At 39.8% G+C, this 15859-nt stretch overlaps 1 protein-coding gene across 1 annotated transcript in view; it reads right to left on the reverse strand.

The window, feature by feature from the left end:
- Window positions 1–15859, reverse strand: part of LOC147728931 (sulfotransferase 1 family member D1-like) — a 308979-nt gene that overhangs the window by 23801 nt on the left and 269319 nt on the right. The window contains exons 6-7 of the mRNA XM_086959171.1: window positions 11990–12084; window positions 10861–11041 (exon numbers count right to left, since the gene is read on the reverse strand). Of these exons, the coding sequence (XP_086815297.1) occupies window positions 10861–11041; window positions 11990–12084 (276 nt within the window). The remainder of the gene's footprint in view (window positions 1–10860; window positions 11042–11989; window positions 12085–15859) is intronic.

Consider the following 15859-nt stretch of genomic DNA (forward strand, 5'->3'; position numbering starts at 1 on the left):
GGAATACTTTGCAGCTGTAGAACTTCCCAGATTAGATACGAATTCAGCATCACAACTGAAAAATGTAATTACAGTATCAGAAATTTTGGAAGTTATAAAATCTATGGCGGGGAAAAAAGCTTGTAGGGAGGATGGACTACCCATCAAATTTAAAAACATTTTTCAAAAGAGTTAACCCCATTCCTTTTGAAACTTTTGAATTATATTAAGACAGTTGGTCCAGTTCCATCGGAGTTTAAGAGGGCGATCGTAGTAAGTTTTACGAAAAAGGGTAAACCACCTAATAACGTGAATTCATACAGACCCATTAGTCTTTTAAATGCTGATTACATTATTTTGATGAAGATCTGGGCACAGCGTATCACCCCTTTGGCCCAAGAAGTAATCCACATGGATAAAACGGGTTTTGTCGCTGGGTGGGCCATGTCATCCAATACTGAATACTTGATACAAGCATTGGATTATTTCAACGTTAATAGGACACCAGCTTGTATCATGATGATTGACGCTGAAAAAGATTTCGATTTAGTTAATTGGGATACTTTATTTTTTGGACTTAAAAATGTTAATTTTCCGGTCCAAGTTATTTCTATGTTACAAAACATTTAAAGGGGATCTCAGGCCTAGTTAGTAATAAATGGCAATCAAATAGGCTCTGTGGATATTAATAGAGGTAGGAGGCAAGGTTGCCCCTTTATCATCTTTAATATTTACTTTTTGTATAGAACCACTAGCAATTAAAATAAGGGATAATAGGAATATACAAGCACCGATCCCCGGAATGGCTACATTTAAGTTATTTGCTGAGGATGCCATTCTTTATTTATCTCCTGAGAGGCAAAATATTGACCAGATTTTGATCAAATTTATCCAATTCGAATCAATTGGGGGATTTAAAATTAATCCAACTAAAACAGAGATCATAATATTAAATACAGAACCTGAATTCTTGGCCCAAAATCTCCAATTTCAGGCTTGTAAAACAGATCCTATATGGTATCTTGGTATTTATGTAACAGGGCAATTAGGTGAGTTTGCTAAATTAAACTAAGAGGCCACCAGTAGTAAAATACAGAAACTTTTTGAAAGCTGGGCAAGTCTCCCGTTAACTTTGATAGGGCGAGTGGCGCTTATCAAAATGTCTATATTACCTCTATTACTTTTTATATTTTCCAACATTATCAAGGATAATGCTACTTATTTTAAGGGACTCGACTCAATTATTAAATCTTTTATTTGGAACAATAATGCTTTAAGAGTCAAACTCTTGGTTTTACAATTAGATATAGAATCAGGTGCTTTAGCCGTAACACATATGCATACATATTATAATGCAGCGTTTTTAGATTTTGTTGCTTGCTTATTATTCAATACAAAAGGTAGAGATAATTAATTTATTAATAAAATGATTGTAGAAGCGGGTTCTCAAATTCCCACTTTTCTCAAGAGCTCGAAACTCCCCAAAAAAACAAGATATAAAACGCTTATTGATTTCATAGAAAGATTGGATCTATTTTTCAAACAAATCAGGTTTTCGGGTCTATATGCCTTAAAGCTAAATGAATGTAGAGATCTGGGTCTCTATATACATTCTTCCCATATCAAAATCTGGCTGGATTCTGGCTTGGGTACAGTTAATCAGTTTTATATACAGGATACGATCATAACATGGGAAGAATTGCAGAGAAGGAGCCTATGGTCATACTATGCCTTTATTTTTCGAATATCTTCAAATTGTCCATTTCTTAAATAAATATAAGTTAATATTGAGTTGTACGCCATCTAAGGTAGCTACTTCTCTTTTCTCCGCTAACATTAGAGGGGTAGGTAATTGGTATCAAGTATAGGGATCCCAAAATCAATCCCTTTTGGTAGAATCTTTTTTAGAGAAGGTTACTCTAGAAACTGCATGTTCAATCTCTAGCTTAGAAATTCAAAAGATATCAGTTGCTGGCAACAAGGTTCTTAGAGCTGCCAACTTTAAGAGAATGGCGTTTCTCTCACACTGGATGGAGTATTATACTCCAAGGGCACTTAATAAATTCTACCCCCAGGTTGGAAACAGATGCTTTTGTTGCCTCTCTCCCACTGAAGGGGTATGGAGGCACATATTTTTTTCTTGTTAAAGCCCGAGACATTTTGGTGTAAAATATTTGACTATTTTAGCCAAGCTATAAAAATACCTTATCCCCCAATAGTGGAAGCAGCTCTTTTTGGTATAACAAGCAGGGAGGTCAGTTTAGTTAAATCTGATGGTTGTTTTCTAGTTATTTCAATGCTAGACATGAAAGCACACATCAAATCAATGTCAAAAAGTGCCCGGTTTCACCTGAACTATATTAGAAAAATGAAACCACTCATCACTACTGCGGACCTCAAGCTAGCAGTCCACTCCTTAGTTATCTCAAGGATTGAATACAGTTGTACAACTCTAGCAGGTCTGTCAAAAATGTCCACGGCTCCACTAAAAGCATGTCTAAATGTGGCAGCAAGGATCATTACTGGATCCAGAAAATATGACCATATCTCCCACCACCTGAAAGCATTACATTTACGAAGCCATAAGGACAGGCTGCCTTGTCGGGACAAAATGCCTTATAAGGTCTGCAGCCTTTTATGGACTAAACCTTTCACCTAGTTCATGACGAGGGTAGGTCCTGCCCGATCGATATTGCTAAGACGTCATCCTTAGCACATATGAATAATTTATGAGTACACTCTACATGAGGTCCACTACACCTCCCCCATTGACGCAAAAGGTTTCATACCCAAACATCATCCTCATGCTAAACAATGGGAACATACGCACATAGACTGTAGAAATACAGCACCACTTGCTATCAGTAAGCAGGAGGGAACCAAGACTTCAAGGCTGACACACTGACCAGAGACGCTGCAGCTCCGACATGACATCGCTCCAGCTGACAGTGGTCTGACGATCCCTTGCGGGTTGTCCAGCTCAAGTCCAGGACGAAGTCCCACACTCTAACTTTTCAGGTATGGGGGTTTGACTAAAGCCTAGCTGGATTCTTGGCTCTTAGGCTCTTTAGTAACTACTCACATGCTAGGTACACTTAGGTACATCTAGTCAGACATCTTAGGAGTATGCACTTTATTTTATAAATGCATTCTATATTCATTTATAGGTTCATGACTGTTGCAAAATGGTAGAACAATACTATTTCTTCATATTCACTATACTGTTGGTTCTATATCTCTGCTACTGTGTTACAGTCGTAACTGCACACTTATCCTACATGACAAGAACTACTGTACAATAAATTCTTATTGTAAACACGTTCAACTGTCTCTTCTCTGTATCCCTCTGAGAGCAAAAACAAGCAAGCACGAGTGACTGGGTGAAAAGTAATATATTGTTTCCACGAGTCTGAGATTATTGTGTTCCAAAGTTGCAAAAACGAATCTCTCTTGTAACATGAGATTCTAGTGGCACTGCGAGCAAGCTAATGTGAACCATAGGCTAATATATGTGATGGGGGCGTACAGAGTCAGTCTGCCACCAGACCAGATTATGTTATCCGTAATCGTCGTAGGTCCTGCGTGACATGGTACTATTTGGGGCTACACTAGAATGGTAGCTTTGCAGTATACCTCGGTACATGCTGGTGAGAAGGCAGTATGTGATTGGGCAATGGCTTTCTTTATAAAATGTAAAAGGCAGCCATTAATTTTCGGCACACTTCCTCTACTTTTAGGGTTAGGGCCTTAGATATAGATAAGTAGTAGGTTTCACTGTTGTTTCCTACCTATTGCCATTTTATGAAAGTGGTAATAGGTAGAGAAATGTATCTTTTGTCTATATATTTTCACGGCACTTTACGGAGAACTGTGCTTTTTTAATAAACTTTTAGTGTGGACATTTGTAGGTATTAACAGGGATTTCCATATACTTTTTGTAAAGAATTAAATATGTTAAGAATTGAAAATACAATGTGGTACACTATATTTGCTAAATATAAAGTAGTACAGTGATTTTTTTATTTTCTACCATATTATTTGTTTTTTTAAATTGTTTGTAAATTCTGCAGCAATTCCTTGGAAGTATTGCAGTACTCTGTGCACTTTTTTTTTAACTATATAGAAACTTATAAATATAACTTACCTATAACCATTTTAATATAGTGGCAATTGGGAAGGAGAGAAATATAAAACCTAATATGTACCTATATCTTAGGTCAAAATGCATACCACCGCCAAAGTGTACTTCAAAATAACATGGCAGCAACAACAAATATTACTAAAGTAAAATGCTTTATATCTTAAAAAATACTTATTCTACTTACCTTAAGTACCCAAAAGGATCATGTTCACAACATAATGTAGAATCCTGCCAGCTTTCATGAAAATCCGTTTAATGGTCTTACGCTACGTCCGATACAAAAGCCTATGGAAACTGTGGAAAAAATGCGTTTTGGGAGCCACTTTTTTTTTGTACTTTCCATACTCTTTCAATTTAGAAAAAGCTGTAGGTCTGGAAAGTTTAGTTGAGATTCATCAATCAGGGACAAAGTTATTAGCAGGATCAAATCCGAGGAATGACATATACCTAGACATACTAAATACAGGGTGACTACTGCCACTCTGTAATATATAAGAAATACAGAACTCATTTATTCAAGCAATAACAATTTGTGCATATGGTAAAGGGAGAAGAGTTATTCTAAGATTAAAGAGTTAGATTTTTCAACTGTAACTCTCAAAAAGGAGGTTTGGGGTGAGCTACAGGAAACAGCGATACTGAGGGCCTCATTTACAAATGTTTGATGCATGGCAGTACAGCAGGCCTTCCTGCTGCACTGCCATGGATCAAAAGAAAAGGGTGAGAATGTGCCGTATCTACAAGATAAGGTGCATTCCTGTTCTTCTCCCCTGTGCTTCCACACAAACAGTAGCTGTGTCAACACAGACACCCCTGCATCATGTTGAAAGGGTGCCTGCATTGCGAGGATTATTGTTTTGAGTAGGAAGGGACACCAGCCTGCACAAAAACAATCATCTTTGGCATTTTCCTTTCTACACATGCTTCACAATGCAGTATGCATAGAAAGTGGGAAAAACTAGGCGAGATACAAGTATTTCTCCTTGTTACGCCACCCTTACGTTTTCACTTGGGAGGCGTTAGAATCTTACGCATTCCCAGGTTTACAATTCCTTGTAAATCTGGAAATGCTTCAGATTCCATGGGTGTTGCTTGTGAACACCCAGAGCAACATCCATGGAACGGCCCTTTCACACAGTTTTCTGCGTGAAAGGGGGACATATTTTTAAGGCCATGAAAAGCCATGTTAAGTGGCTTTGCGTGGCATTGTAAATATGCTGCGGCACATTATGCCCCTAAGAGTCAAAAAAGTGACTCTCAAGGGGTGCAAAAGTGCCGCTAAGGCCTCATAAATGAGGCCCTAAAATTGTATGTACAGAGTGGAAAGTTTATTATGTGCACATTTTAGCATTTTTTTAGAAATCCATCCAAATGTTTTGAGGATATTTGAAGCTGTAAAGAAAATGTCAAATAGTTTTAAGGGGTTTACACCTCTGGTATTTTGAACTGATATACTCAGTGTTGAGTCCCCAAAATTATTTGAAAAGACGAACAATAATATGAACCGACCATCTAACTGCCCATTAGGAATGATACATTTTGCTGAATAGACATTTTTAAAGGAAAATAAATTGTGGAGCCGTGTTAGATTACTGTTAGCGCAATAGATCCTTAGGAGGAATTGGAGCATACTTCAGAAAGACCAGTATGGTTCTTCATGCCGATACATTCCAGCCTTTGACACTGAAAACATACAAATGCCAAAGGCCACTCCTTGAGTAACCTACATTTGGGACATAGGCAGGGTTAATGCCTTGTCGGAAACACTTAAAGTGAAAATTCTTCTCAATATCAGGAGAGAGCCCAAAGTATGGAAGCTCAGCATCTGTAGTGTCTAAGTTTAGGGGTTTCAGTTTAGCAAGCTACATGAGTACAACAAAGCTTGTCCTATTCACTGTCACAGCGATACCATGACTTCTAATTGAAACAGAAACACAGCAACCCCTACAGAGGGGAACAGGATAAGGGCAGGAGAGAAAAGACACTGATGTGAGACTTGTCACACTTCCTACTGGACTGATAAGAAAGTCTGTAAGAAACAACATCAGATTAGTGGCGAACCTTTTGGGCCAATATTTTAATATACAGTCCTCTTACCTAATTATCTTAAGTAACAATCAGTCTAACAGCCTTTTCTCCTCTAAACTTAGATACAAATTTCTCCCTAAAATCAAATAGAGAAAAAAACACTATTGTCCTTTAAAATAGATGTGATGTGGTTTTTATGCGTGACTCTGAAACTTACTAAATAGTTCAATGGATGAGCCAAATAAATAGTTCAGTCTTAAAAATCCCGCAAATTATGACATATACAATGGTGGCGATGAAAACAAGGGAGACACAACATAAAAAATATGAATGTGTTCGAAAAAAAACAAAATCGCACTGTGCAAAATATATATACAAATGTACAGGGATTGAAAATTATAGATGATCGCATGTTACGAATTGAATAGGCTTCATAAAAACTAGGATGCCAAAGTTCCAAACTGAAAGTGCAACTACACTTTCCAACAGGATGTCAACCAGTTCAATAATCTTGATCCTGGAAGACTCAAGTTGGTTTTGTTTTGCTGCGGTGTTTACAGCTGCACACTGTGTTTCCTCTAGTCCTTCTCACCATCATATCTTGCGCTCTAATTTCAGTAAGCATTCAACAAACACAATTTCAACATAATATTTCGGGGGGCGTGGTGTACACCCGCGGAAGATGGCGGCTTTTCCTTGAGTCTCCCGTGAGGCGGAGCGGAGACCGGGCCGACGCTACTCCTTTTTCCCGCAACACGGCTTCTCACCTGAAGGTGATGCCGTAGGAGGGTCTTATGTGTCTGATAACCTGGTTTGGAGGCTTTGCAGACAAGTTCGGGACTTTTTAATGCCATGTGAGTGTCTCACGCACCTGCCGCGGTAACGACCGCCATTTTGTGCTACCGCTGATGGAGTGCTGCTCCTAGCGGTTTCTTTATTCACACACGCAGCTGCTCCCAACTTGCTGCACATGCCTGCTTTGTTGTAGCGTTCTTCTTTTGTGAAGCGCTGATAAACCCGGGCAGCCTTCTGTGTCCGTTTGCATGTGCTGAAGTTTCTCTCACTCACAGACTGCCGCCAATATGATAAGGGTGTCATTGAAGTCGCTGCTTTGCGGCGGTGCGTCCCTTCCAATTTTGCAGCGCTGAAACACACTTTACATAATTTTCCCCAGTGCAATATATGTATATGGAACTTTTTAGTGACTGATATGATTTTTTAACGTTTTTAACTCACTTTTGAGGCACTATTTGCTTGCTTTTCTTCAGTAACGGCTATATACTACTAAACACCTCTATATTTGCTCCTACAACATGTTTTCAGCGTTTCTTCACCACCACGTGCCTTCAGCCTACTTCAAGGACTGTTAGCTCTTCTCTCACTGCATGACTGATTACCTACATGCTTTCATATTTAATGGTGTATTTTATATGCATTGTTATACTGTATTATTGAGATTTTTCTTATGTCAATGGTCTCAGTGACATTAGGTTTAATCTAGGCATGTTTTTTCATAAGACCTACCATATTTATTTGTGCTAAGTATCCTATTAGATGTATTATCTTATGGTGATTTACAAGTACTTTTTTCTATAGTCCTTGCATTTGCTTTCCTTGTTGTTCTCATACTTTGTGGATCCATTTCCATTTCTTCTTTTGCTCTACATTATTGCAAGTAATTTTCTAGTTATTTCCATTATTTTGCATACCTGTTTCCTATTTAACAAAAGCTATTAATACTGTTTTAAACCCTAAGAGTCTCATTTCCCTTTTCTTCTTGAGTCTCTTTCTTTCTTGTGATACCTATCATCTATATGGGAAGACTCTCTAAGGTCCTGCATAAACCTTCCCCCACTGCACGGAAATTTCTGGTACATACTAGCTCTCGCTATCAGTGTTTATCAATGGAGGACACGCCGGACACACCGTCATCTAAGGCCTCATCAACATCTTCTACTCCATCAATGTCTAATACCAGCAAGGGCTCCATTAAGAGACTAAAAAAAGATCCTCCTTCTCCCCAAAGCAGCCCACTTCAACCACGATGGACCTACTGCTAGATGAGATAAGGGCCTTGCGACCTTTTATTGAAGACACCAAATCCCCCCTCCAAATGCTCTCCGATAAGTGGTCAAATGTAGATGAACCGGTTACCGCCTTGGAACAAAATGTGGTTTCACTTGAATCTACTGTATCCAAAGTAGATCCATTATGTGCACAAATATCAGTCCTACACAAGCAGATTGAAAACGTAGAAAATAGGAACAGAAGAAACAATCTTCGCATCTATGGCTTGGTGGAAAACTCAGAAGGGTCTGACCCTATTGCTTTTTTCAAATCCTTTCTACCAAAACTACTTCACTTGCCAGAAGATACCAATCTCAATATACAAAGGGCACATCGTATGGGCTCACTTTCTGGTGGATTATCATCTTCGGCTGCAAGGAAACCAAGAGGCGTCATCCTTTTTTTTCTTGAATACACGTATTGCGAGTCCTATCTGCTGCAAGAGCCATGAATCGTATCACTTGGTCGGGGAATCCTCTTTATTTTTCACAGGATTACGCCAAGCCCACAGCGGACCACCGCAAGGAATTTTTGTCTCTTCGTCCACAACTACGTTCTATGGGAGCACGCTTTGGGCTTTTCCACCCTTGCCTTTTCAAAGTAATTCTCAACAACAAAACTACTACTTGGGACCCGATGAGACTGAAAAGTTTTCTGTATTCTCACGTCGACAAAATGGACATTGCCTCTACATCAAGTTCTAAGTAGTTTGTTTTTCGTGTAACACTTTCTAGTTTTTTCGGACATCAACTTAACAGTTATATTTCTTACCAGATATTCATTGGTATTATGATTTGATTTATACATGTTTTATGTTTATGTCCAACCATCCTGTGTTACCTTTTTGAGTTTTTTGTCCAACACAGATATCCATCCTGCGCACCACTTCCTTTCCCTTGTGTTCTTGGAGTCCGTGGGAACCGTTCTTCCCTCCTGCCCTCCCCTTTGAGTCTTGGAACCGTCATTGTTCTATGTGGCTTCCACCCTCCCACCCTCTCTATGTTTTGGATGTTATGTAAATTACTTCTTCTTGGTATAACTTTCTTGGTCTTTCTTGCTTCTTTTGTTTCTCCTTTTCTTCTTGCTTCTCTTTTCTCATAGTTTCTCTTTTTCTCTCACTACTAATTAATGCTATATTTAATTCTCCTATTCTTCTCTTATCCTTATCACCTCATCTCGCCTTCCTCTTTTTCTTAATCTTCTTTCTTTATCTTCAGTTCTGCCGAATTACATACAGTTGTTGCAATGCAAAACATGGTTTTCAATTCTTGTTAAAATGTCATAGCTGGTTTTTGCTATATTTGTTTAAAGTTTTTACATGCCTTTAAAAATTGTATCTTGGAATGTTCAAGGTTTGAATTCTCCCATTAAGATACAAAATAGTTTTAACTCATGTAGCTAAACTTGGGACAGATATTGCTTGTCTACAGGAATTCCATTTATCTGCTGAGGAATCTGCCAACCTGAAAGAAGGTTGGGTGGGGGAGGTTTTCTTCTCCCCGGGCGATGGTAAAGGCAATGGAGTTCTTATTTTATTTCAGAAATCAAAAATGTATGCAATCTTACATACCATTTCTAAACCACAGATTAAAGGTAAGATAGAACTTGATTGGGAAACTGCCCTCGAAGTTTCCTGGCCCGTTGAAAAATAAGATAGAATATGGACTAAATTACGTAAATCATCCAGAGCAGCAAACACAACTCAGACACTCTTCTTCGTATATAATCGCCTCTTACTGACCCCATTCATCCTTCATGAAAGATACCCTAATACACCTGATACATGTTGGACTTGCTCCTCACCACATGCAGATCTATATCATATGCTTTTTGGTTGCACCCAAGTTCATAACTTTCGGATTAAAGTATGGTTCCAGGTTAACCTTATCTTTTCAACTGCTCACTCTTTTTCTGTCCTTCATATCTTTTTAGGTAGCATCTCACCTATTTGGGACCAGTGTACCTTTAGCATCAGAATAATTGATTTGCTATTGGCAGTGGCATTTCAGCAGATCACTACACATTGGAAAGACTTCTCCAAACTATCTTTTCAGGCGTGGTGGTACGCTGTATGCTATAACCATAGATTAGACACCACCTTTGTTTGCCCATCACACTTAGCTCCAAAACGGAAAGAATTATGGGATCCAGTTACAACATTTCTTAGTACGTGTGCTAAACGATCTTTGTCTCAAACCCCTTCTCAACAAGAAGTTGCTAAACCTCCATAACTTCCTCTTTTTAGTCATTTCTTTTTCTTTTTTAACCTTATTATTGTTCATTTCTATTTTTCTGCAAATGTTCCTCATCTGCTCAACTATTTTATGCTTATAATTTATCAACTATTCTTGCATATAATTCTAATCCTTTTAATTACATATTTTAATGATATGTTTAATTGTTTTGCTGTATGTTTTTCTTATTCGTATTATTGTATTATCGTACATGCGTTTATTTTATTGGCATTAATAAACTAGTTTCTGAACTTGAAAATATTATTTCCTGTAAGCCTAAAGTTCCTGACACCACTATGTCTTGTAACCATGACATGTAGGCTCTAGAGGACAACTACAGCTTAATTTCGCATCACTCCAATACATGCATAACTCAATGCATACATTACAATGGCTGTATAGTTTCCATACCTTTTCGCATGAAGGGTGAAACTGTGTGATCCATGAGGTCAATTACTGCTGCCTTATAGTTGGTCATTGGATTGTCTTTCATTACTTCGAATGAGGCATGATGAACAATCTTCTTCAGAACCTCCTCATCCATGTCCTTCTCCAAGAACGTCAGCAACTTTTGTATTTCTCGTTGTAGATCCTGTGGAAAGATGGGCTTCAGATGTAAGTGGGTAAAACTACATAGATGGGACATAGATGGGACAACCAGGACCATAGTCTGCAAATAACCTTATTGCAAAAACAATGAGAGCTTAAATTAGAGACCCCTTCCGTCTTTGCTGTCACACAATGATATTTTGGGCTCAGTTTAGCTCTTTTTACAATTAGATGTTGCTTCTATCTCCCTCACCCATTCTCTAGGCACTTCACATAATTTCTGTGAAGGCCTTGCACGACTGCCTCTTGAAATTTCAACTCCCCTCATAAGCATTATTTCATGACCTTTTGTTCTCCTATCCCACCATCACTAAAATATATTATGCTTCTCTCTGTTTATTCCCTGGAGTTGCTTAAATGCTAATGAAGAAGTTGACCTCAATCTACCCGGGCTGCCTCATTTGAATTATGGCCTTATGATAATGAAAAGTAATGCATCAGAGGGAACCTAAGTGATAATAAACCTACCTCCTTCAAGCATATGATAGTTTCAAACTAATGTAAATACATTTGATTGAAAATGCAATTGTTTCGGTATTAAACTAAATTCAGCGAGGGAAGGATGTGATCAAATTAGCAGTTTTTATTCAGAATACGTTACATAAAAATGAATTGAACAAAATGTCAGGTAGAACAAAAGTATATACAGACCCATACCAGCAATGCTTCCTTAAACAGATAAGGTGCCAGAATAATTCTTATAGAGAACTATGCTTGTGCATATCATGTTCAGTTTGCTCTAAAAAATACCATATTGCAAACGTACACATCAAGTAACATAACATTATTAATTTGATCATAGAAGTGATTTTTCTCAAAATAGAGTAACACAATTTAGTGTTAGTATAATCAGAATCTTAAAATAAAGTCTGACTCAATCTCCTTCAAAAAATGAAAAAGGTACTCCGCAGCTCGATCGCTACACACCTACCTCTTTCATATCCTCGTAGAAGAGGTAGAGAACACGTAGCTCGTTCCTTTTTGACCACCATCCCATCACGTGCTCGTACCAGGATCCGAAGGAAACTGAGAAGCAGATTATTAGTGTCAACAATATATTAGCAAGTGCTGCCAATGTCAATAGATCTGTCTTATCAATGAAAGTGCCATTTGAGTCACTGACCGGTGTAGGCACTCAGTAGGTCCTCATACATGTACTCTGTCACTCATCTTTGCATTCATACATACATACACTGAATTCTTGTTGCATTTACTATCTGATCCAATCGCAATAAAACACAATCAAATTTAACATCCTATGGAATGGGATAGTTCCTCCTAGCTGCCCTCCTTCCAACTGTGCTCCTGCCAGAGAAAGACTAACACCATAAACTATCTATTTACTCAAGGAATTTTACAGCATTGCAATGTCATGTGTGCGCCACTGAAAATTCAAACTCAGGCAGCTGACTAAGTAAGGAATATGCTACTTACCAGTATGCATCTGTTCTTGGCATGTAGGGCTACTGACATTCATATTTGTGCATAGATCGCCACCTAGTGTTGGGTCCGGGTGATTGCACCTTGTTGTCCTGGAAGAGTCTTCGAAGTATCACAAGATAGGTGACTCCTCCCCTGGACTACAGTGCGCATGGGCATCTTCTCCATCCTCAGATTGTTTTTCGCCATTGTGGCAGAGATGGAGATAGTAAAGTAAGAGATGGCAATGCAAAAGATAATGCTGCAGCTGCGACAGGCACCGGGGAGGAGGGCGGGCAATATGAATGGCAGTAGCCCTACATGCCAAAAACAGATGCATACTGGTAAGTAGCATATTCCGTTCAAAGCATGTCGGCTGCTGAATTCATATCTGTGCATAGACTGTATAGCAGTATCTCCTCTAGCGGTGGTTACCTGTGCCAGCTGCAGCAGTTTGAAAAAGAGTTTTGAGGACAGCCTGGCCTACAGCAGCTTGCTGCTTTGCTTGCACGTCTACACAGTAGTGTTTTGTGAAAGTGTGTATGGTAGTCCATGTGGCTGCTCTATATATGTTTTTAAGAGGAATATTTCCTAGCAAAGCCATGGATGCTTTCATTTTTTTCCGCGTAGAGTGTGCTCTTGGGGGGACAGTTAAAGTGTTTTTAGTCTTTTGATAACATATTTGAATGCATTTAACTATCCATCTGCAATTCCTGACTTTGATATTGGATTTCCCTTATGTTGTGGTGAAAAAGCAACAAATAATTGCTTTGTTTTCCTAAATGATTTCGTTCTGTCCACATAATAAAGCAGAGCTCTCGTTACATCCAGTGTGTGTAGGGCTCTTTCAGCTACTGACTGTGGATTTTTGAAGAACACTGGCAGTTCTATTGAATGATTAATATGGAAATTGGATATGACCTTTGGCATAAACTTAGGGTTTGTTCTAAGAACCACCCTGTTGGCATGTACTTGCATGAAGGGTTCTTGAATTGTTAGTGCTTGTAACTCGCTAACTCGCCTGAGTGAGGTAATGGCAATCAAGAATGCCACCTTCCACGTTAGGAATTGCAGTTTGCATGAGTGTAGAGGTTCGAAAGGAGGTCCCATAAGTCTGGTAAGTACTATATTTAGATTCCAGACTGGGGAAGGTGGGTATCTTGGAGGGATCGCCCTTTTAAGACCCTCCATAAAAGCCTTGATTGCTGGTACTCTAAACAGTGAAAGGTGTTGCCTGTTTTGAAGGTATTTTGCTATAGCAGCGAGGTGTAGTCTTATCGAAGAGTATGCTAGGTTGCATCTTTGAAGATGCAGCAGGTAACATATAATGTTCTGCATGGAAGCATCTAATGGGTTGATTTGGTTATTGTTGCAGTAAATAACAAATCTCTTCCATTTAGCTGCATAGCACGCTCTCGTAGTTGGTCGTCTTGCCTCCTTAATTTTGTTCATGCAGTCAGGAGGCAAGTTAAGGTATCCAAATTCTAAGACTTCAGGAGCCAGATCGCTAGGTTCATCTGATTGGGATCTGGTTGTCTTATTTCTCCATGGTTCGGAGTTAGAAGATGGGGTGCGAGGCACAACCTTTGATGAGGAACTACTGAAAGCTCCAGGAACGTTGTGTACCATGGCTGTCTCGCCCATGTGGGAGCAACTAGGATCAGTGTGAGTGACTGTTGCCGCAGTTTGCGTTGCCACCAGCAGAATCAGTGGTGCTGTGGGAAAAGCGTACGCAAATCTGCCTGACCAGTTCATCCATATCGCATTGCCTTGTGACAACGGATGTGGGAACCTGGCGGCAAAGTACTAGCATTTTGAGTTTTCGTTTGTGGCAAACAGGTCTATCTCTGGGTGTCCCCACTGCCTATAGAATGGTTGGAGAACTTGGGGATGAATCTCCCATTCGTGTAGTTGCTGGCTGTGCCTGCTGAGCAGGTCTGCAATTTGATTGTCTTTCCCTGGGAGGTGTTCTGCCAGGAGAAAGATATCTTTTGGAATTGCCCACTTCCATATGCTCTGCCAAGTAGGACAGCTGTGGAGAGTATGTTCCTCCCTGTTTTTGGATATAGTACATTGCTGTCATGTTGTCCATCCGGATAAACACAGTCTTGTTGTACATTTTTGGAATGCTTTCAGGGCTAGGAATATCGCTAGCAACTCTAGTTGGTTGATATGCAGTTTCTTTTGTTTGATTGTTCAGAGCCCTTGTACTGTGTAGTGAAGGAGGTGGGCTCCCCTGGCTGTCAGTGATGCGTCCGCTGTTAGTACTAGTTGTGGAACCGGCTCTTGGAACAGTCACCCCTTGGAAAGGTTTTGTGGGTTTCACCACTGCAGAGAGTTGTGAGCGCAACTGTCTACCAACACTAGGTCTTTTAGTTGTCCTTGAGCTTGTTTCCACTGCCGTGCTAGGCATTCTTGCAATGGACGCATTTGAAGTCTGGCATGGGGGACAATGAATATGCAGGAGGCCATCATGCCTATGAGCTGCATGAAGACTCGAGCTGGTAGAGAGTGTTGTGGCAGAAATTTGCGAATGAGCATCTGCATGCTGGCTATCCTCGCTGAGTTTGGGTATGCCTTTGCCACTGAGGTATCTATAGTAGCTCCCAGATATTGTTGTGTGTGGGACGGTTGTAGATGGGAATTTGGGTAGTTTATTGAAAACCCTAGGCTGTGTAGCAGCTGAAGTGTTTGAGACGTGTCTCTTGCACACTGTTTGTACGATTTTGCTTGTATCAGCCAATCGTCTAGGTACGGGAACCTCCTGAGATGTGCAGCCACTGTCGCTAAGCATTTTGTAAACACTCAGAACCTTGAATTGGTAGTGTTGACCTTCTATTGTGAACCTGAGATATTTTCTGTAAGCTGGACGGATGGGTATGTGAAAATATGCATCCTTGAGGTCCAATGTTAATAGGAAGTCTCCTTGCTGTAGCAACGGGAGCACTTGCTGTAGTGTGATCATACGGAAGTGCTCCGACAGTATGTACTGATTTAGGTGTGTTTTATGTCCAATATTGGTCTGAGGGAACCGTCCTTCTTGGGAATAAGGAAGTATAGGGAGTATACTCCTCTCCCTTGGTGTTGGAAAGGGACTGGCTCTATGGCCCCCTTTTCCAGCATACATTTCACCTCTTGTTGTAGCAGGGTGATGTGTTCTTTGGACATAGGACGGTGTCTTGGTGGTATGTTTGGTGGGGTAGAGGTGAGTTCTAGGCAATAACCATACTGGATAATTTGTCCCACCCACCTGTCCGTGGTAATTGCATTCCAGACAGGTAGGATTTGTTGGAGACTGCCTCCAACCGGTGTTAGGTGGTCTGGAGGTAGCGTGATGAAGTCACTGTTTTGTGGCACTGAAGGCTCTGGTGTTATTGCCTCC

The sequence above is a fragment of the Lissotriton vulgaris genome, chromosome 2_2 (assembly GCF_964263255.1).
Source record: "Lissotriton vulgaris chromosome 2_2, aLisVul1.2, whole genome shotgun sequence".
Lineage (NCBI taxonomy): Eukaryota > Metazoa > Chordata > Amphibia > Caudata > Salamandridae > Lissotriton > Lissotriton vulgaris.